Genomic DNA, 22,692 nt, shown 5'->3' on the forward strand with positions numbered 1-22,692 from the left:
TAAAATACCTATCTTGTGCTGGCCATGGTCCAATCACTGATTATGTCCTGTAATCGTTGGTATCACAGTGATGGTATAACGGTTATCCTAACTTTGGACATGCTACAATATTTATATTTTCAAGTATGAAATGAATTTCTAGAATGAAGACAATCTCCTGTCTAATGTCTTAAGACTCTGCTGCTGCTAAGTCACTTCAGTTGTGTGCAACTCTGTGCGACCCTATGGACAGCAGCCCACCAGGAGCCCCTTTCCACGGAATTCTCCAGGCAAGAATACTGGAGCGGGGCACCATTTCCTTCTCTATCTTAAGACTCTACCGATACGTAATAGAATATCATGTAACTGTGAATGCACTAAGGTTCGTACTGTGTAGGTGCACTTGTTTTGATTTTATTTGTATGTGTTCCTTCACCCGTACCATCCTCATTTAGACACTCATTCATTTCAGCAGGGATGATTTCCCAAATCACTTTACATCCATTACCTCTTTTCCCTTTGTTCTCATTTTCTTGCTTAGAAACAATAGGCTAGGTGCCATTTACCTAGGATGCCTAACGGATGTTTTCTTGAACTGAAGAGTTTATAAAAGAGTGCAGAGAAATAGCCAGACATTGAAATAAAACCCATGGCTGATTCATGTCAATGTATGGCAAAAACTATTACAATATTGCAAAGTAAAAAAAAAAAAAAAAAGAAATAAAGCCTTAATTTACTCTTCATTGTTTCAAAATAGAAAACAAAACTGTGCAGAGGAACGTGTAACTTTATTGTTCAAATACAAGAATTGTAGGTATTTGTTGACATCTCCCAACGTAAATTTTAATCTTCATTAGGTTCCATAAGCTGATACTTATTTGATAGGTCAGTTTTAATTAGCATGGTTTTCACATAAGGAATATCGTTGATGAATTGACTTGAAAGAGAGGAGGTGGGTGTATAAGCGATCGTTGGCACTGGGGACCTTGAGTTGCCTCTCTGTTGCTGGTTAGGAAGAGGACTGTCATGGGCTGACATATCGCTATACCTGTCTGGAAATGTAGAAGGCTCCACCATCAGTCCAAAAGAACTGCTCCATAATGGAGATACGATGTGGTTCTGAGAAGTAGATGTAGCGGTAGTAGCAAAGTCCTCAACGTGGCCATTTACTTGAGTGTAGGTGCTATGGAAGTGCCAATTAAAAATGCTCAACTGGTTTAAAACAGCAGGTTGATCTAACACGTTCTGTTCTCTTTGTCTAACTGATATTGATGGGGAAGGAAAGTCATGCGGAAATAGGGCACTTGTTTTAGGGACTATCTGGCTGGTATAAGTCTTTTGTGGGAAAGGCACACTTAAACTGGTGGAAGCTGAAAATGGACTCTCTCCACTAGTTTCAGCATGAAAACCAGAGTTACGATCATCTATGTTGACCCTTGCTTTAACATGCTTCTTCTCGTAATCTGGAACTAGTGAAGATTTCGGAAACACATTGCTAATCCCAACTCTTCTTTTCATTCTTCCTAAAAGTTGGGGATAGCCTCTTTTGAAATTTGGATTATAGTAGATCTGTAACTAAAATCAAAGGATACAATTATTTAGTTTTTTATAAACTAAGGTAAAACTGACAAGCAAAGTTAAATTATAAAAATGTATTCCTTTAATGATGCCAATTAAATAGAATCAAAGACAACACCTCCATTAGTAGTTTTAACACCTTACATGTTAGAAACAAGTATGCTCCTCAACTAAAAAATATGTTGTATATATACAGTAAATACCACTTAAAGTAGCTTGAGGACATGTATCTGATTTCAAGTTGCTAGGAGAGTGTATTAAGTATCAAATATTTTAAGCTCCAGCTGTTCTCAACTTCAAAAAATAAAACGTGTTCAACAGTTTGCTATCTCAATTTTAAATTCGGTTTTTGCTACATATGTGAACATGCTTTCTAAGTCACCTGATTTAATCTTACATATTGACAGTAAGTGGAAATTTTGGATTACCTTGCTCAAAACAGAGTCATTGTTTTCTTCTTCCAGAAAGTCAGGGAGTGAAGCAGATCTTTGAAAAGTTTGTCGTGTTTTAGTAAACCCATAAAGGTTAAGCTGGTGAACTAAACTTTTCATACTATCAGTTTCAAATATTCTGAAAGGGGCCTTTCTTTCCAAGACTTCTTTCTTGAAGAGTTCTTCGTTGATCACTATAGAAGTGCCACTCTCATCCCACCAAATAGATTCAAACTGATCACTTTCAACTATAGTCCAGAGTTTTTGTGGAAAAGTGAGGGAAAGAAAATCATTCAACTCATTTCTTTCAGAGACAGAAAATGTGTAGTGTGGCCTTTTTATCCCAGCTTCCTTAGACAAAGCCTGAAAAGCATATTCTTCAATCATAGATCTCAAAACTGAGTCTCCAGTAAGTGTGTAATCACACAAAGATGATCCAATGGAGGTTTTGGAACCACTTGATACATCTTTACGAGGCACATCTTGAATTTCTGAAGGAATGTGTGCCATCTGAGAGAGATCTTTCTTCAGATACTTTTCTCATTTGTCTGACTTTACACACTCCAACTTCAAATGCTGCTTGGCTGGCGTACAGAGATAAACTCTCAAGACCATCAGCATGGTTCTCAAAGTCAAAAAGCTGTGACATCACAAAGTCACTGGTCTCCTAGCAATTGAAGAGTAGCGCTGACATCATAAAGTCACTGGTCTTCTAGCAATTGAAGGGCAATGTTCAACCAGTGTTTACTTCTACATCAACTTAAAATAAAGGCTGCTTGCATAAACAGTAACCAAAAACATGAAACCTGCAAAATGTCATTGCTAAAGAATTTTTACACAGAAAAATCACATCAATAAGTCTACTTGGCTCCTGAAATAAAAGTGATTGATCACCCTTCTATACACATATTCTTAACATTCAGGACTGTTACCAAACCAAACATGGGTCTGCTCACTTCTATGCAATGAAGTCAATCAACTGACTGTGGGTTTCAGTGAAAGCAAGTGTAGTGTTTATTTTATGACCTTGCACAGAAGTGTTTATATTATGCAGAGTAAAATAGTCAGGCACGGAAAGAAAGACTCATTTTACTCTTAATTATTCCAAAATAGAAATTGGCCCTATGAAGATGAATATGTAACTTTTTTCTTCAAATAAGAGAATTGTAGGAATTTGTTGACATCTCCCAACATTAATTTTACACTTTGGTATCCTCCATAATCCAACACCCATTTGGTACATCAATTGTATTAGGACAGTTTTCAAATAATGAAGATGGTTGATGAATGGATCTTGAAAGAGAAGCAGCAGATGTATCAGGGATCTTTGGCACTGGGAAAACTAAATTGCCTGACTGTTGTAGTTTAGGAAAAGGACGGTCATGGGCTGACATGTTACCATACCAACCTGGAAAGGTAGACGGCTTCACCCTCGGTCCAAACTAACTGTTCTGTAATGGACATAAGTTGCGGTACGGAGAAACAGAAGTAGACATAGCTGCAAAATTTTCACTAGAGCCATTTGATTTAGTGCAGCTGCTATGTGAAATCCCATGACAAATGCTCAACCTAGATTGTGGGATGGGGAGGGAGATGGGAGGGTACTCCCAGAGGGAGGGGATATATGTGCCTCTATGGTTGATTTATTTTGAATTCTGACAGAATACAGCAAAATTCTGTAAAGCAAATTCTCTTCAATTAAAACAACAACAACAACACCTAAAGCAGCTGCAGATTGATGTATCACAGTATGCTCCTGTGGTCTAACTGATATTTACGATGGAGAAGAGAAATCATTTCAAGTTGGGGCACTTGTTTCAGCAGCTATCTGGATGGTAGAAGGCTTTCGTATGAATGGCACATTTAAACTTGTGCAGGCTGAAAATACACTCTGTCCTCAAGTTTCAGGATGAAAGTCAGAGTTTCGATCATCCACATCACCCCTTGCTTTAACATGCTTCTTCTTATTACCTCGGACTAATGAAGATACTGTAGAGACATCTATTCCCAACTCTTCTTTTCACTCTTCAACAAATGCTAAAGGATCTTCTCTAGGCAGGAAACACAGGAAGGTTGTATAAACTCGAACCCCAAACAGCAAATCAAATGGCAACAGGATCATACTTATCAACAGTTACCTTAAACGTAAATGGCTCGAGTGCCCCAACCAAAAGGCAAAGACTAGCTGAAAGGATACACAAACAAGACCACTGTTTATGTTGTCTACAACAGACCCACCTCCAAACAAGGGGCACATACAGACTGAAAGTGAAGGGCTGGAAAAAAGGTATTCCAAGCAAATCGAGACCAGAAGAAAGCAGGAGTAGCAATACACATATCAGACAAAATAGACTTTAAAATAAAGCCTGTGAAAAAACACAAAGAGGGACACTACATAATGATCAAAACAACAATCCGAGAAGAAGATATAACGATTATAAACACATACACACCCAACATAGGAGAACCACAATATGTAAGGCAAAGGCTAACAAGCATGAAAGGGAAATTAATGATAACACAGTCATAGTGGAAGACTTTACTACCCCACTCATACCTATGGATAGATCAAGTAAACAGAAAATTAACAAGGAAATACAAACTTTAAATGATACTATGGACCAGTTAGACATAATTGATATTGATACAACATTTCACCACAAAACAATGGGTTTCACCTTTTACTCAAGTACGTATGGAAACTTCTCCAGGACAGATCACATCCTCGGCCATAAGTACAGCTTTGGTAGATTCAAAAAAACTTGAAATCATTCCAAGCATAATTTCTGACCAAACAATGGGTTTCACCTTTTTCTCAATTACATATGGAAACTTCTCCAGGACTGATCACATCCTCAGCCATAAGTCCGGCCTTGGTAGATTCAAAAAACCTTGAAATCATTCCAAGCATATTTTCTGACCACAGTACACTGAGACTAGATGTCAACTGCAAGAGAAACACTATTTAAAATTCAAACATATGAAGGCTGAATACCACGCTGCTAAATAAGCAACAAATCACAGAGGAAATACAAAAAGATATCAAAATATGCATAGAAACAAATGAAAATGAAAACACAACAACCCAAAACCTATGGGACACTGTAGAATGAGTGCAAAGGCGAAGGTTCATAGCAAAAGCGGCTTACCTCAAGAAAGAAGAACCAAGTCAAACAAATAACCTAACTCTACACCTAAAGCAACTAGAGAAGGAAGAATTCAAGAACCCCAGGCTTAGTAGAAGGAAAGAAATCATATAATAGAGCAGAAATAAATGTAAAAGCAACAAATGAGACCGGAGCAAAAATCAACAAAGCTAAAAGCTGGTTCTTTGAGAAGATATATAAAATTGACAAACCATTAGCCGGACTCATCAAGAAACAAAGGGAGAAGAATCAAATCAACAAAAGTAGAAATGAAAATGGAGAGTTCACAACAGACAACACAGAAATACAAAGGATCATAAGAGACTACTATCAACCCCTATATGCCAATAAAATGGACAACTTGGAAGAAGTGGGCAAATTCTTAGAAAAGTACCACTTCTGTAAACTGAACCAGGAAGAAAAACAAAATCCTAACAAACCCATCACAAGCATGGAAATTGAAAGGGTAATCAGTAATCTTCCAGCAAACAGAAGCCCAGTACCAGACGGCTTCACAGCTGGATTCTACGAAAAATTGAGAGAAGAGCTAATACCTATCATACTCAAATGCTTCCAGGAAATTGCAGAGGAGGGGAAACTTCTAAACTCATTCTATGAGGCCACCATCACCCTAATACCAAAACCAGACAAAGATGCCATGAAAATACATAAGTAAATACATAAATAAATAAATATAACCACGGGGCAATATCACTGATGAAGATAGATGCAAAAATCCTTTACAAAATTCCAGCAAGCAGAAACCAACCACATATTAAAACGATCATACATCATGACCAAGTGGGCTTTATCCCAGGGATGCAAGGATTCTTCAATATCCACAAACTAATCAACATAATACACCACATTAACAAATTGAAAAATAAAAATCATGTGATTATCTCAATAGATGCAGAGAAACCCTTGGACAAAATTCAACATCCATTTATCACCAAAACCCTCCAGAAAGCAGGCATAGAAGGAACAAATCTCAACATATTAAAAGATATATACGACAAACCCACAGCAAACATTATCCTCAATGGTGAAAAATTGAAAGCAATGCCCCTAAAGTAAGGATCAGTACAATGGTGCCCACTCTCACCACTCCTATTCAACATAGTTTTGGGAGTTTTGGCCACAGCGATCAGAGCAGAAAAAGAAATAAAAGGAACCCGGATTGGAAAAGTAGAAGTAAAACACTCACTGTTTGCAGATGCCATGATCTTCTACAGAGAAAATCCTAAACACTCCACCAGAAAATTACTAGAGCTAATCAATGAATATAGTAAAGTTGCAGGAAACAAAATGAACACGCAGAAATCCCTTGCATTCCTATACACTAACAAGGAGAAAACTGAAAGAAAACTTAAAGAAACCATTCCATTCACCACTCCAATGAAAACAATAAAATACTGAGGAATATATCTACCTAAAGAAACAAAAGACCTATATATACATATAGAAAACTATAAAACACTGGTGAAAGAAGTCAAACAGGACACAAATAGATGGAGGAATATACCATGTTCATGGAGTGAAAGAATCAATATAGTGAAAATGAGTATACTACCCAAAGCAATCTATAGATTCAATGCAATCCCTATCAAGCCACCAACGGTATTTTTCAGGGAAATAGAAGAAATAATTTCACAATTTGTATGGAATTACAAAAAACCTCGAATAGCCAAAGCAATCTTGAGAAAGAAGAATGGACCTGGAGGAATCACCCTGCCTGATTTCAGGCTATACTACAAAGCTACAGTCATCAAGACAGCGTGGTTCTAGCACAAAGACAGAAATATAGATAAATGGATCAAAATTGCAAGCCCAGAGGTCCAAGCCACGTACCTATGGACACTTTATCTTTGATAGAGGAGGCAAGAATATACAATGAAGACAAGACAATCTCTTTAACAAGTTGTGCTGGGGAAACTGGTCAACCACTTGTACAAGAGGGAAACTAGAACACTTTCTAGCACCGTACACAAAAATAAATTCAAAATGGATTAAAGATCTAAATGTAAGACCACAAAGTAGAAAACTCCTAGAGGAAAACACAGGCAAAACACTTTCTGACAGAAATCACAGCAGGATCCTCTATGACCCACCTCCCAGAGTAATGGAAATTAAAGCAAACATACGCCAATGGGACCTAAATAAACTGAAAAGCTTTTGCACAGTGAAGGAAACTATAAGCAAGGGAAGAAGACTGCCTTCAGAATGGGCCAAAATTATAGCAAACGAAGCAATTGACAATGAATTAATCTCAAAACTATACAAGCAACGCCTGCAGCTCAATTCCAGAAAAATAAGCGAGCCAATCAAAAAAGGGGCCAAAGAACTAAACAGTCATTTCTCCAAAGAAGACATACAGATGGCTAACAAACTCTTCAAAAGATGTTTAACATCACTCATTATCAGAGAAATGCAAAGCAAAACCATAATGTGGTACCATCTCACACCAGTCAGAATGGCTGCTATCCAAACGTCTACAAACAATAAATCCTGGAGAAGGTGTGGAGAAAAGGGAACCCTCTTACACCGTTGATGGAAATGCGAACTATTAGAGCTACTATAGAGAACAGTGTGGAGATTCCTTAAAAACCTGGAAATGGAACTGCCATATGACTCAGCAGTCCTACTGCTGGGCATACACCCCGAGGAATCCAGAATTGAAAGAGACACGTGTACCCCAATGTTCACCCTAGCACTGTTTATAATAGCCAGGACACGGAAGCAACCCAGATGTACAACAGCAGACGAATGGCTAAGAAAGCCGTGGTACATATACACAATGGAATATTACTAAGCCATTCAAAAGAATGCATTTGAACCAGTTTTAACGAGGTGGGTGAAACTGGACCCTATTAAACAGAGCGATGTAAGCCAGAAGGAAAAACACCAATAACACACACACACACACACACACACACACACACACACACACATATGGAATTCAGAAAGATAGTGATGATAACCCTATGTGAAAGACAGGAAAAGTGACACAGATGTATAGAAGAGTCTTCTGGACTCTGTGAGAGAAGGCAAGTCTGGGATGGATTCAGAGAATAACATGGAAACCTGTATATTTTCATATGTGAAACAGACCTCCAGTGCAGGTGCAATGCATGAGACAGGGTGCTCAGAGCTGGTGCACTGGGATGACCCAGAGGGATGGAATTGGGGTGAGGGGGTTCAGGATGGGAAACCCATGTACACCCGTGGCTGACTCATGTCAATGCATGGCAAAACCACTACGATATTGTACCATAATTAGCCTCCAATTAAAATAAGTATAATAAAAAAATAGAAAACTAAAAAATATAAAACCAAAAACATGTAACTTTTCTAAACTGCAGCATTCACAGACCATCTTCATCTTGGACTACATGAGGACACCACCTCTATTATTATTTATTTTCTTTAATCCAGCAAAAGAAAGGTCACTCTTCTTCCTTTTATCATCACTGGTGTGGGTGTGTCCAACATGCTGAGCTGTGTGGTTGAGAGATTGCTCCGTAGAGGAATCTTTTGGTCTCTATGATATCCCCAGGAGGCAACACTAAGCACAGTCAGTTCTCGAGATGAGGAAAGTGATATGCGCAATGTCACACAACAGGCCAGTCAGCACCACAGCCAGGATTCAGATGGGTCTACCCGACTCACAACCCAGGTCAGTGACCCCCTCACAGGTGACACTGGCCCAGAGTCTGTGGCACCATAGTAATTTGACAAAATGCATCTCCCTGACTCCACTGCCCATGGGGGTGGACATTGTTCCTTATTTTATCTAGTTTTGGAAAGAGGCTAGATGGTTAAATGAAGTTAGAGGGGTGTCAGCTTTCTACTGGAAAGAATAGAGTTCATTAGAGGTAACTTTGAGCAGGAAAGAAACTTATTAAAGGATATTAAGTGACTCAGATTTCTGAGAGGGATGGCTGGAGAGACAGCCATGAACAATATAGAGTTTGAGTGCAGGATCTTCTGTCACTCATTGGAGAAGACCCTGATGCTGGGAAAGATTGAGGGCAGGAGAAGAAGGGGATGACAGAGGATGAGATGCTGTGATGGCATCACCAACTCAATGGACATGGGTTTGGGTGAACTTCAGGTGTTGGTGATGCACAGGGAGGCCTGGCATGGTGCAGTTCATGGGGTCGCAGAGAGTCGGACTGGACTGAGTGACTGAACTGAACTGTCACTACCACTGGCTCCAGACACAGTGGCTGTCACTAGTGACATGGCTTATGTCCCTTCCACCTCGTCTAGATTGAATTCTATGCATCAGAACCCAGTCGCACTGCTTTCACCTGTAAGTGTATCCATTGGCTAAGCCTACATTTCATGTGGCTGTACCTAATTGGTCTTAAGTGCCATCTGGATGTATTTGATTGGCTGAGCCTGGGTACCATCTGGGTGCGTCTAATTGATTGAGCCTAGGTCCCATGGTTACGTTCTGACTGCAAGGCAGGTGGGGAAAATGACATCCAGACTGTTTCTAGTGCAGATTCGTACGATGGAAAATTAAAGCAGTGACTAAAAGTCTCCTCACTGCAGACTTGTCCAAAGTCTCTTTATCAGTCAGGTCGGATTTTCAAAGCTCAGTTCACCCTACTAAGTGAAGCAGAAGGGTTTAGTAAGTCAAGTGCTCTGTGCTCCGCTGTGTTAATTTGCCTAGTCTGGAGCTACATTTCCCAGAATCCCTTTCTTTGATTTTGAGTTCAGTCAGTCTGTTCAGTGGCTTAGTTGTGTCCGATCCTTTGCGAGCCCATGGACTGCTGCAAGTCAGGCCTCCTTGTCCATCACCAACACCCCGGAGTTTACTCAAACTCATGTCCATTGTGTTGGTGATGCCAACAACCAACCTGTCCTTGGTTGTCCCCTTCTCCTCCCACCTTTGGTCCTTCCCAGCATCAGTTAAGTTCAGTTCAGTCTTTCAGTCATGTCCGAGTCTTTGCGAGCCCATGGACTGCTGCAAGTCAGGCCCCCTAGTCCATCACCAATGCCCCAGAGTTTACTCAAACTCATGTCCATTGAGTTGGTGATGCCATCCAACCAACTTGTCCTTTGTTGTCCCCTTCTCCTCCCACATTTGATCTTTCCCAGCATCAGTTAAGTTCAGTTCAGTCTTTCAATGGTGTCCGAGTCTTTGCCACCCCATGAATTGCAGCACACCAGGCCTCTCTGTCCATCACCAACTCTCGGAGTTTACCCAAACCCATATCCATTGAGTCAGTGATGCCATCCAACCGTCTCATCCTCTGTCATCCCCTTCTCCTCCTGCCCTCAATCCTACCCAGCATTAGGGTCTTTTCCAATGAGTCAACTTTTCGCATGAGATGGCCAAAGTACTGCAGTTTCAGCCGACTCATCAGACCTTCCAATGAACACCCAGGATTGATCTCCTTTAGAATGGATTGACTGGATCTCCTTGCAGTCCAAGGAACACTCAAGAGTCTTCTCCAACACCACAGCTCAAAAGCATCAATTCTGCGGCACTCAGCTTTTTCACCGTCCGAATCTCACATCCATACATGACCACTGGAAAAACCATAGCCTTGACTAGACGGACTTTTGTTGGCAAAGTAATGTCCCTGCTTTTAAATATGCTATCTAGGTTGGCCATAACCTTCCTTCCAAGCAGTAAGCATCTTCTAATTTCATGGCTGCAATCACCATCAACAGTGCTTTTGGGGCCCCCCAAAATAAAGTCTGACACTCTTTGCACTGTTTCCCCATCTATTTCCCATGAAGTGATGGGACCACATGCCATGATCTTAGTTTTCTGAACGTTCAGCTTTAAGCCAACTTTTTCACTCTCCTCTTTCACTTTCATCAAGAGGTTATTTTGTTCTTCTTCACTTTCTGCCATAAGGGTGGTCTTTCTAATCAGTCAGTCCTTCGCATCAGGTGGCCAAATTATTGGAGTTACAGCTTCAGCATCAGTCCTTCCAATGAACATGCAGGACTGATGTCCTTTAGGGTGGACTGGTTGGATCTCCTTGCAGCCCAAAGGACTCTCGAGGGTCTTCACCAACATCACAGTTTCAAAGCATCAATTCTTTGGTGCTCAACTTTCTTTCTACTCCAGCTCTGACATCCATACATGACTACTGGAAAAACCATAGCTTCGACTGGACGGTTCCTCTGCCTATTCTAAAACCAGCTTCACCATCCGGAAGTTCACAGTTCACATATTGCTGGAGCATGGCTTGGAGAATTTTGAGCCTTGATTTACTAGCGTGGGAGATGAGTGCAATTGTGCGGTAGTTTGAGCATTCTTTGGCACTGCCTTTCTTTGGGATTGGAACGAAAACTGACCTTTTCCAGTCCTGTGGCCTCTGTGGAGTTCTCCAAAATTTTTGGCGTATTGAGTGTAGCACGTTCACAGCATCATCCTTCAGGATTTCAAAATAGCTCAACTGGAATTCCAGCACCTCCACTAGCTTTGTTCCTAGTGATGCTCTGTAAGGCCCACTTGACTTCATATTCCAGGATGTCTGGCTCTAGGTGAGTGATCGTACCATTGTGCTTATCTGTGTCTTGAAGATATAGATATATAGATATAGATATATACAGTTCTGTGTATTCTTGCGACCTCTTATTAACAGCTTCTGCTTCTGCTAGGTCCCTATCATTTCTGTCCATTATCGAGCCCATCTGCGCATGAAGTGTTCCCCTGGTAACTCTAGTTTTCTTGAAGAGATCTCTAATCTTTCCCATTCTGTGGTTTTCCTCTATTTCTTTGCATTGATCGCTGAGGAAGTCTTTCTTATCTCTCCTTGCTATTCTTTCGAGCTCTAATTCAAATGGGAATTACTTTCATTCTGTCCTTTGTTTTTCACTTCTCTTCTTTTCATAGTTATTTGTAAGGCCTCCTCAGACAGCCATTTTCCTTTTTTTGCATTGCATTTCCATGGGGATGGTCTTCAGTCACGAACTTCCGTCCATAGATCATCAGGCACTCTGTCTATCAGATCTAGTCCCTTTAATCTATTTCTCATTTATGTTGTATAATCATAAAGGATTTGATTGAGGACAAACCTGAATGAGATGGAATTGCCAACGTCCGCTGAATCATCAAAAAAGCAAGAAAATTCCAGAACAACATCTATTTCTGCTTTATTAACTATGCCAAACCCTTTGACTGTGTGGATCACAATAAACTGTGGAAAATTCTGAAAGAGATTGGATTACCAGACCACTTGACCTTTCTCTTGAGAAATCTGTATGCAGCTCAGGAACAACAGTTAGAACTGGACATGGAAAAACAGACTGGTTCCAAATACGAAAAGAAGTACGTCGAAGCTGTATATTGTCCCCCTGCTTATTTAACTTATATACAGAGTACATCATGAGAAACCCTGGGCTGGAAGACGCACAAGCTGCAGTCATGATTGCTGGGAGAAATATCAATAACCTCAGGGATGCAGATAACACCACCCATATGGCAGAAAGTGAAGAGGAATTAAAACACCTCTTGATGAAAGTGAAAGAGGAGAGTGAAAAAGTTGGCTTAAAGTTCAGCATTCAGAAAACTAAGGTCATGGCATCTGGTCCCATCACCTCGTGGAAAATAGATGGGGAAACAGTGGAAACAGTGTCAGACTTTATTTTGGGGGGCTCCAGAATCACTGAAGATGGTGACTCTCGCCCTGAAAGTGAAAGACGCTTACTCCTTAGAGGGAAAGTTATGACCAGCCTAGCCACAATATCAAAAGGCAGAGACATTACTTTGCGAAAAAAGGTCCGTCTAGACAAGGCTATGGTTTTTCCAGTGGTCATGTATGGATGTGAGAGTTGGACTGTGAAGAAAGCTGAGCGCCGAAGAATTGATGCTTTTGAATTGTGGTGGTGGAGAAGACTCTTGAGAGTCCCTTGGACTGCAAGGAGATCCAACCAGTCCATCCTAAAGGAGATCAGTTCTGGGTGTACAATAGAAGGACGGAGGTTGAAGCTGAAACTCCAATACGTTGGCCACCTCGTGTGAAGAGTGTACTCATTGGAAAAGACCCTGATGTTGAGAACGATAGCGGGCAGGAGGAGAAGGGGACGACAGAGGATGAGATGATTGGATGGCATCACCGACTCGATGGACGTGGGTTTGGGTGAGCTCCAGGAGTTGGCAATGGACAGGGAGGCCTGGCATGCTGTGATTCATGGGGTCACAAACAGTCGGACATGATTGAGCGACTAAACTGACCTGAACTGAACTGACTAGAGGGACCTTTTTTTTTTTTTTTGACAAAGTAATGCCTCTGCTTTTTAATGAGGTGTCTAGCCTGCTCATACCTTTTATTCCAGGGTGCAAGCGTCTCTTAATTTCGTGGCTACCATCACCATCTGTATTGATTTTGGAGACCAACATATTATTTGTCACTGTTTCCTCTTCTATTTGTCAAGAAGGGATGGGACCAGATACCATAATCTTAGTTTTCTGAATGTTCAGTTTTAAGCCAAGTTTTTCAATCTCCTCTGTCACTTGCATCAATAGGCTCTTTTGTTCATGCTTTCTGCCATAAGGGTGCTGTCATCGGCATATCTGAGGTTATTGATATTTCTCCCGGCAATCTTGATTCCACTTTGTGTTTCCTCCAGCACAGCGTTTCTCATGAGGTACTCTGCATATAAGATCAATAAGCAGGGTGACAATATATAGCCTTGATGTACTCCTTCCTGATATGGAGCCAGTCTGTTTTTCCATGTCCAGCTGTAACTGCTGCTTCTTGACCTGCCTACAGATGTCTCAGGAGGCATATCAGGTGGTCTGGTATTCTCATGTCTTGAAGAATTTTCCACCGTTTGTTGCAATCCACACAAAGGCTTTGGCATAGTCAATAAAGCAGAAATAGATGTTTTCCTGGAACTCGCTTGCTTTTTGTTGGTCCAGTAGAGGTTTGAAATTTGATCTCTTGTTCCTCTGCCTTTTCTAAATCCAGCTTAACATCTGGAAGTTCATGGCTCACAATCTGTTGAAGCCTGGCTTGGAGAATTTTGAACATTAAGTTGTTAGCATGTGAGATGAGTGCAATTGTGCAGTAGTTGAGCATTATTTGCTATAGCCCTCCTTTGCGATTGAAAACTCATCTTTTTCAGTCCTGTGGAAAGATTTGCTAGCCTACTGAGTGCAGCACTTTCACAGCATCATCTTTTAGGATTGGAAATAATTCGACTAGAATTCCATCACCTCCACTAGCTTTGTTTGTCGTGATGCTTCCGAAGGCCCACTTGACTTCACATTCCAGGATGTCTGGATCTAGGGGAGTGATCAGATCATCGTGTTTATCTGGGTCCTGAAGATCCTTTCTGTATTATGCTGTGTATTCTTGCCACCTCTTCTTCATATCCTCTGCTTCTGTTAGGTCCATGCCATTTCTGCCCTTTATTGTGCCCTTCTTTGCATGAAAAGTTCCTGTGTGTAAAGTTGGTCACTCGAACTTTCTCAACGAGAACTCTCGTCTTTCCCATTCTATTGTTTTCCACTATTTCTTTGCATTGATCGCTGAGGAAAGCTTTCTTACCTCTCCTCGCTTTTCTTTGGATCTCTGCATTCAAATGAGTATATCTGTCCTTTCCTACTTTGCCTTCCATTTCTCATCTTTTCATAGCTGTTTGTAAGGCCTCCTCAGAGAACCATTTTGCCTTTTTGTGTTTCTATTCCTTGGGGATGGCCGTGATCCCTGCCTCGTGTACAATGTCATGAACCTCTGTCCATAGTCCTTCAGGCACTCTTTCTATGAGATCTAATCACTTGAATCTATTTCTCCCTTCCACTGTGTAATCGAATCACAGGGACTTGATTTAGGTCATATCTGAATGGTCCAGTGGTTTTCCCTACTTTCCTCAAGGTAAGTCTGAAATTGGTAATAAGGAGTTCATGATCAGAGTCACAGTCAGCCCCACGTCTTGTTTGTGCTGACCCTGTACATCTTCTCCCTCTCTGGCTGCAAAGCACATAATCAATCTGATTTCAGTATTGACCCTCTGGTGATGCCCATGTGTAGAGTCTTCTCCTGTGTTCCTGGAAGAGGGTGTCTGCTGAGACTGGTGCAATCTTTTGCCAAAACTCGCTTAGCCTTTGTCCTGCTTCATTCTGTGCTATAAGGCCAACGTTGCCTGTTACTCCGGGTCCTTCCTGGCTTCCTACTTTTGCATTCCAGGCCCCTATAATGAAAAAGACATCTTCTGGGGGTGTTAACTCTAGAAGGCCGGGTAGATCTTCATAGAACCGTTCAACTTCACTTTCTTCAGCATTACGTGTTGGGGCGTAGACTTGGATTATCATGATATTGAATAGTTTGCCTTGGAAACGAACAGAGATCGTTCTGCCCTTTTGGAGATTGCATCCTAGTACTGCATTTCAGGCTCTGTTGTTGACCATCAAGGCTACTCCATTTCTTCTAAGGGATTCCTACCCACAGTAATAGATGTAATGGTCACTTGAGTTAAATTCACCCATTCAGGTCCATTTTACTTTGCCGATTCCGGAAATGTCGATGGTCACTCTTGCCGTCTCCTGTTTGACCACTTCCTATTTGCCTTGATTCAGGGACCTAACATTCCAGGTTCCTTTGCAATATTGCTGTTTACAACACCGGACTTTACTTCCATCACCAGTCTCATCCCCCACTGGGTGTTGTTTTTGCTTTGGCATCTTCCCTTCATTCTTTCTGAAGATATTTCTCCACTGATCTCTAGTAGCATTTTGGACACCTACTGACCTGAGGAGCTCATTCTTCAGTGTCCTGTTTTTATTTCTGTTCATGGGGTTCTGACAAGACGTGGTCCACTGGAGAAGGGAATGACAAACTACTTCAGTATTCTTGCCTTGAGAACCCCATGGACAGTATGGAAAAGTTCCGAGGTAGAATTGACAAAAAGAATAACTTGAGAGAGGGTTTGAAAGTGGAAAGGGAGCAGCAGTCTCTCCTCTTGCAAGGGTGCTGTGCTTTGATGTGGTGACAAGTAGGCGCAGACATGCCTGCAGGCTCTGGCGTGTCCTTGCTGTCGTCTGGGATGCATCCACAACTCCCTCCTGACTCCTGGGCCTCAGCACCCGCCCTGTCACTGGACACTTGGCTGCAGAGGTAATGGTTTCCTCTCCATTTCTCTACTGTTGGCCCTCAGCAGCCTCACTTTGGTGACTAGACTCTATGGCCTCTCCGTTTGCCTGGTTGGTGGCTCCGGAAGTCCCTTTTCAGACCTCACTTCTCAACCTGCTCCCACAGCTGACATAGAAGGCTCATTAATAATTCTCAGAATAATTTGTGCATGCACGTGTGTGTCCTAAATCGCTTCAGTCATGTCCGACTCTGTGTGGCCCTGTGCACTGTAGCCCACCTCTGGCTTCCTCTGTCCATAGAATTCTCCAGGCAAAAATACTGCAATGGGTTACCATGTCCTCCTCCAGGGAATCTTCTCCACACAGAGAGAAGATTAACTCACATCTTTTGCATCTCCTGCACGTGGCTTCTTCATCACTAGTACCATACCCCAAACACATGGGCTGGATCTAGCTTCCCTTCTTGGGTGTGACTGATTGTTGTTCAGTCAGTAAGTCTTTCCAATTCTTTGCAATCCAGTGGACTGCAGCATCTCAGGCTCCTCTCTCCTCCACTTTCTCCGTGACTTTGTTCAAATTTCCTAGGGCATGAATGATAACGTTATGAGTATTTACAGACTCACAGGAAGGCTCAGGAAGACACACTGCAGGACTGGGCCCCAAGGGACCACTGCCACAGGATCACGAGGCCCTACTCCTCTCCCCAGCAATTTTTCCTTTCTTAACTTTGCATAAGTGCAGTTGTCTCATGGACACAGCTGATGAGTGGACCCTTAAAGGCTTCAGATCCCTGGCTGCAAGGGAGTCTGGGAAATGGAATTTTCATCGCTCCAGCCTCTTCAATTCAGGAGGGTGAGCAGCAAGAGGAATGCATGTTGAAAAGCCATTTCTCACACAGAGATATGCCTGGGGATCGAATCTTTGACGTTACCATCTGGCCCAGGGTTTCCTTGTCAGGCCATGATGGTAGTGGGAGATCTTTGCCTCCACAGCCCTGCAGATAATCCAAGGCCAGGCTAACTGGTCACCAGACTCGTTAATATGAACCAGTACTCACCTTGGTTCACCTTGATGAAATGAAGGAGGAGAAGCGAACTTTATTTACCCAGCGTTATTCACATTCCTGGTCACTTATGTACATAGCGCCTCATCCCATGCATTTTGCAGCTGAGGACGCATCAGACCCAAAGAGACTGAGGAAACTACCTCAGGTCACACAGCTAGTTATGGCAGAAGCTGGACCTGAGCCATCCTGTGGACCAAAGAATGCCTGCTCCTCACCATTACTGTATGCCTGCTGATATTGGGAGAAGCTTTTGTATAAAAGCCGTTCATGCTAATTAGGCACTTTTTCTTGGCTGAGCAGTTTCAGGTGCTGGGGACATGATGGTGGGCAAAACAGGTGGCGGTAGATAAAGGGTATTGGTTGAGATGGGGTTTGTAAACGCTCAACAAGTCAGGGACTAGAAACAGATTTGGGGTTAAGTTGATATTGATGTGGTTTCTTTGTATTTAAATATGTGAGAAAAGATTTGTGCATCTACTTTTTTTGTTTTGAAATGGAGGTCCCTTGGTTTAGCTTTTGTTTTTCCTCTTTTGGAAAATATATTTATTTTGGACTGTGCCAGATCTTCGTTGCCAAGAGAGAGCTTTCTCTAGTTGTGGTGCATGGGCCTCTCCTTGTGGTGGCTTCTCTTGTTCCAGGGTATGGGCTCTAGAATGCAAGTTCAGTAGTTTTCATGGGCTTAGTTGTCCCACAGCATGTGAAGTCTTCCAGATCAATGGTCGAACCTGTGTCCTCTATACTGGCAGGCAGATTCTTAACCACTCGACACCAGGAAAGTCCTGTCTTTCCTTCTTGAAAAATATTTCTCCAGTCTGAAAAAAACACAGACTATGGCAATTGATGGTTTGTCTCAGTGTCTGGGACACAAAATGGCATAGTGATTGTTGTTTTTTAGTTGCTAAGTTGTGTCCGACTCTTTGAGATGCCATGGACTGAAACTTGCCAGGGCCCTCTGTCCATGCACGGTGGGGACTGTGGCAAAGTAATGAACCTGGAGAGCAGCTGGAAGTGGCAGTTTGGGTGTGGCTCCTGCTGGTCACGTGCATACATAGGTCCACGTGTTGCCAGATTGCCCACTTTCAATGATAAGTTGAAAATTCATATTTTGAGTTATGTCTTCCAATGATACATTTTATATAGTTGTAACAAAACTTGCAAACCTATTGTGAAAATTAGGCCAACGTCTCTGTGGGTCAGATCTGACCTGTGAGCTGTCAGTTTGCATCTTGTGTGGAAGAGCCTTAATTCAGGCATCAGAGATGCTGGGTTGCAGTCTGGGCTCTGCTGCCTTCCAGTAGCTGGGGTCAGAGGCAAGCCACAACACTTTCTGGACCTCAGTTTCCCATTCTGTAAAATGGGACTTCTGAGAACCACATGGTCTGCCGAACCCTTTACTAAATCAATATTTTCTAAACGGTGGGTCATAGAGTCAATTTAGTAGATTGTTACTTGCATCTTTTAAATAGAAAACAGGACAGGATGGAAACTAAGTGGATATATCATGGTATTATAGGTTAGCATTGCCTTGTGGAACATATTTAGGCTTACACACATAATATACACACACATGTATCTATATCATACTGGGTCTTGATGTAATATTCATTTCTTATGCAGAGGGACTGAAAGGGAAGCTTTCAAACAAAGTGTTGTTCATGTCTTAACGCGCTCAATGCTGGCAACATTTCTGTGAGGTGGGTTTTCACCTCAACCCCATTTTACAGGTGAGAACGCTGAAGTGCAGAGAGTGAAGTTCCCACAAACATGAAAAGGAATAGCTGGGACTTGACCCCAGGCCACATCTGAACCATGTGCTATCTGACCTCTCCAGACAGCAACTGTGTGATCACGATGAAGGAGTTAACGCAAGTCAAGGGCTTAGCTGGGTGCCTGGGACAGAGCAGGTGTTGAATAAATGTAGAAGCCAGACTTGTTTGTGCAGCTCCTTATTCAGCCACACCATGTGGTGTATAGGAACCCATGGGCTATGAGAGAGAGGGGGGCTGGGCTTCTGCGGTCCTGATACCCGTCGGGTGGTGAAGAGGGTATAAGGGCAAAGAGACACCCCCACGCTGTAGCCCGAGTTCCCCCAATACACATTGTTGCCCAAATTCTTGATGGTTACGTTCTAAAATCACTATTTGGTTGCAGCTGGCTTATCCGTCATCCTTGAATGAACTGCTACGTAGTTTGCTATCTTGAATTTATGGATTAACCCCCCCCCCCACACACACACACCATTTTGTCAAACAATTTAAACTATCACGGCGACGGTGTTATTAAACATTAGAGCAGTTATCTTTTATAGTCGGGCTGAGTGTGGCAAGAAGTGCTTCCGGGGTCGTGGCTGCTGATGGCTCTTGAGGCACCACAGCAGGTCACTTAATCCTTAACTTTGGGGCCTGAACAGATCCTCGAAAGTGCTGCAATATCAGGGAAGCACTCCCGCAAAGCAGGGGCGCAGCCCAAGAAGATACTTCTGGAATCCTTGCAGTGCTATTTCCATGCCTAACTTTGGGTGGCCCCTGCGGGCAGTTCGGGCCGATGGCGGGGTCGCACTGCCCTCTGGTGGTCACTGGCGAGCACAGCTTCACGGGTGCTGATCCGGCCCCACCGTCGGTGCTGTGGGCGCTGCAGCAGAATGGCGGAGCGCTCTGAACTCAGATTTCCCTTTACCCAGAAAGAATTGTCTGTCTATCCACATCCTAGGAGTTTCCCCAAATCCCTGTGAGTAAAAATGGCAGGCTGTATTGTCTATGGGTCCGTTTATAAGGGCTTGGAGATCTGGGGTGACAGAAATCAAAAGCAAGGTGGAAGGCACGGGAGAAGCTAGGAAGGACCACGAGGGGCCCTTTACGGGACCTGGGGACGTCGTCCGTCCTCATCTGCGTCGGGAGAGAATGGTTTCCAGCGGGAAGGATGGAAGCACGGTGTCTGGTCAAAAACAGCTGGTTATGGGCTGTCTCAGGAACGTGAAGGCATTTTCTCATGTGATACCCTACACACAGTGTACTGAACCAAGCTCAAGTGGTTATCATCATGATATTTTCTTACAGATGATTAAACTTGGGTACCCATCCCCCAGATCAGGATGATTCTTCAAAATAGAAGTCGGATTATGCCCATCTCCTCCTTTAAACTCTCTGGCGTCTTCTCACTGGATTTGGAAGAAGATCCAAACTCCAACCGAATAAAAAGTCCCACAGCCAATAAATATCAGTCCATTGCTGGTGGATATTCGGCTTGTTTTCATTCTTTGCTATTACAGACGGTGTTGTAGAAAAGAACTCTATACAGAATATGCATGCTTACTTAAATATATCTGTCGATAGATACTCAGAAGTGGAATTACTGAGTCGAACTTACAAATTGCATAGATATTGCCAACTTTTCTCCTTAGGAGTTGTACCAGTTTCAGCTTCCACAAGCAATGCACGAAGCCCCACAGCTCAACCAGCACTGTGAGTCATTAAACATTCAAACGTTTGTCAATCCGATGCGAAAAGTTGTATCTCAGTATATTTGCATTTCTCTTACGATGAGCGAACTTGAACATCTTTGTATAAGTTTAAGGAACAGTTGCACTTTTAACAAATATATTAAAATATGCGTACATTCCCTAGGATCTTTTTTTTTTTATTTGGGTTGCTGGTTTACTCTTTATTTGTAAAAGATTTTATATATCAAGGGGGATTAACACTCGCTGTTGTCTGTGATTTGAATTTCAATTTTTCTTTTGTCTCATATTTTTATTTTTATAATAGTATCTATTTATGGCTGTGCTGGGTCTCATTGCTGCCAGGGCTTATCTCTAGTTGGGGAATGCGGGCCTCCTCTCTAGTTGTGGTGCACAGGCTTCTCATTGCAGTGGCTTCACTTGTTGTGGAGCACAGGCTGTAGGGCAAGTGGGCTTCAGTAGCTGGGGCTCCTGGGCTCTGAGCACAGGATCAGTAAGTTGTAGTGCATAGGTCTAGTTGCCCCTGGACATGAAGTAACTTCCCAAACCTGATATCAAACTGGCATTTCCTGCATTGGCAGGTGGATTCTTTACCACTGAGTCACCAGGGAAGCCTTACTTATGTATTTTAGTAACTTTTTTAAGGTGGTCAAATGTCTCAACTTTGTTTTGTTTTGTTTGAAAGCACCATGTCTTATTCAAATATGCGTCTATTGTTCTTGGGACACTGCCGGTGCATTGTAGATGCTCAATTAATATCTGATGGAGTAAAAATATCCGCTCCACTTGAATGATTGGTTTTGTAAGTAGACATCTGAGTCCATGGGATATAATACTACTATTTATTATGTGTTATGTATATTGGGATGCTTTTGGCTGCAAATAACTAAGGAAGAAGAAACTCAAAATATTTCAACCATAAGGACATTTTAATCTCACAGCATACATTTAACCTATCTTTCCTAAGCACTTGTCCTTCTAAGAATTAACCAATGTTCAATTAATAGAAATCTTTGTTTAATCATTTCTGCCACATCTTTTACCTCATGTAGATTATTGTCTACAAATGAAGCCAAGTTAGAGGAAACAGTGTCCAGGGATAGAGACAAAGAGACTGAATTTAAAAGAATTTAAAGATACTCCTTGAATTCTGCATTTGGGGTGTTGGTGGTCATGGGGTCTGAGATCACACATTCCTCAACCTTTCAGCCAAGTAGGCCAATTTCTTTTAAAGCCACTTTGATGGTACTTATGCTATTTGCAATTGAAAAATTCCCATGTTAGCTCTCTGACTTCTAACTCCCTTGTGAAACAAACACCTTCATCCCTGGAGTTTGACCTGAAAACTTCTTTGATTTTCTGTCCTTCTGCTGAGCTAGACAGGAAGTTCTGGTGTCATGCTCACACTTCTAGAAAGCCAAGGGTTTTTGTTTGGGAGTTTTGCATAGTGCAGCTACTCTACTTCTAAGAGGATTCCAGAGGCCTGCAAGATACTGTTGGATAAAGAGTGAAGGCAAGAAGCCTGGGACCACTGAATCTTAGCTACCCATCCATCCATCCATCCATCCATCCATCCATCCATCCATCCATCCATCTACCCAACACCCTCCAATCCATCCATCATCCATTCATCCATCCATCTATCATCCAACATTCATTAATTGCTATCTCTCTTATACATTGAGAAAGATAGTGCCTTTGTCCACTGAGAGCTCTGAGTCATCCCAGAATTCAGAATGAAACATTTACAGACTGTGGACTGTCAGCACCAGCCTTTAACATTCAATCATCACAGTAGAAAAGTAGGTGACCACCTAAGCAGTTAATTTCAGAAATAAAGAACAGGTCTGTTTCACCCCAAACCTCTCTCTGTGTGGACAGCTTCAAGAGTCTACTATTTGTGACACTAATGGAAGCCTTTTAAAATACAATTTCTTTTTTTATTAAGTGATTTAGTCTTTGTTAATTCT

At 42.1% G+C, this 22,692-nt stretch overlaps 1 protein-coding gene across 1 annotated transcript; it reads right to left on the reverse strand.

Moving 5' to 3' along the window:
- Positions 1-748: 748 nt before the first annotated feature.
- On the reverse strand, positions 749-2,632 carry LOC145537522 (heat shock transcription factor, Y-linked-like). Its single transcript, XM_081568218.1, has 2 exons — positions 1,986-2,632; positions 749-1,554 (listed from the first exon to the last, which is right to left on the reverse strand). The coding sequence occupies exons 1-2, from the start codon at positions 2,496-2,498 to the stop codon at positions 823-825; spliced, it is 1,245 nt and encodes a 414-aa protein (XP_081424344.1). The 5' UTR covers positions 2,499-2,632; the 3' UTR covers positions 749-822.
- Positions 2,633-22,692: the final 20,060 nt, after the last annotated feature.

The sequence above is a fragment of the Giraffa tippelskirchi genome, chromosome Y, assembly GCF_054371585.1.
Source record: "Giraffa tippelskirchi isolate mGirTip1 chromosome Y, T2T-mGirTip1v1.2.pri, whole genome shotgun sequence".
Classification (NCBI taxonomy): domain Eukaryota; kingdom Metazoa; phylum Chordata; class Mammalia; order Artiodactyla; family Giraffidae; genus Giraffa; species Giraffa tippelskirchi.

Bases quoted from the DNA above. Each gene is read 5' to 3' on its own strand.
- LOC145537522 (XM_081568218.1), bottom strand. From the start codon at position 2,498: ATGGCACACATTCCTTCAGAAATTCAAGATGTGCCTCGTAAAGATGTA. The intron at 1,555-1,985 runs GTAATCCAAAAT...CTTTGATTTTAG, and splicing joins ATGACTCTGTTTTGAGCAAG to TTACAGATCTACTATAATCC.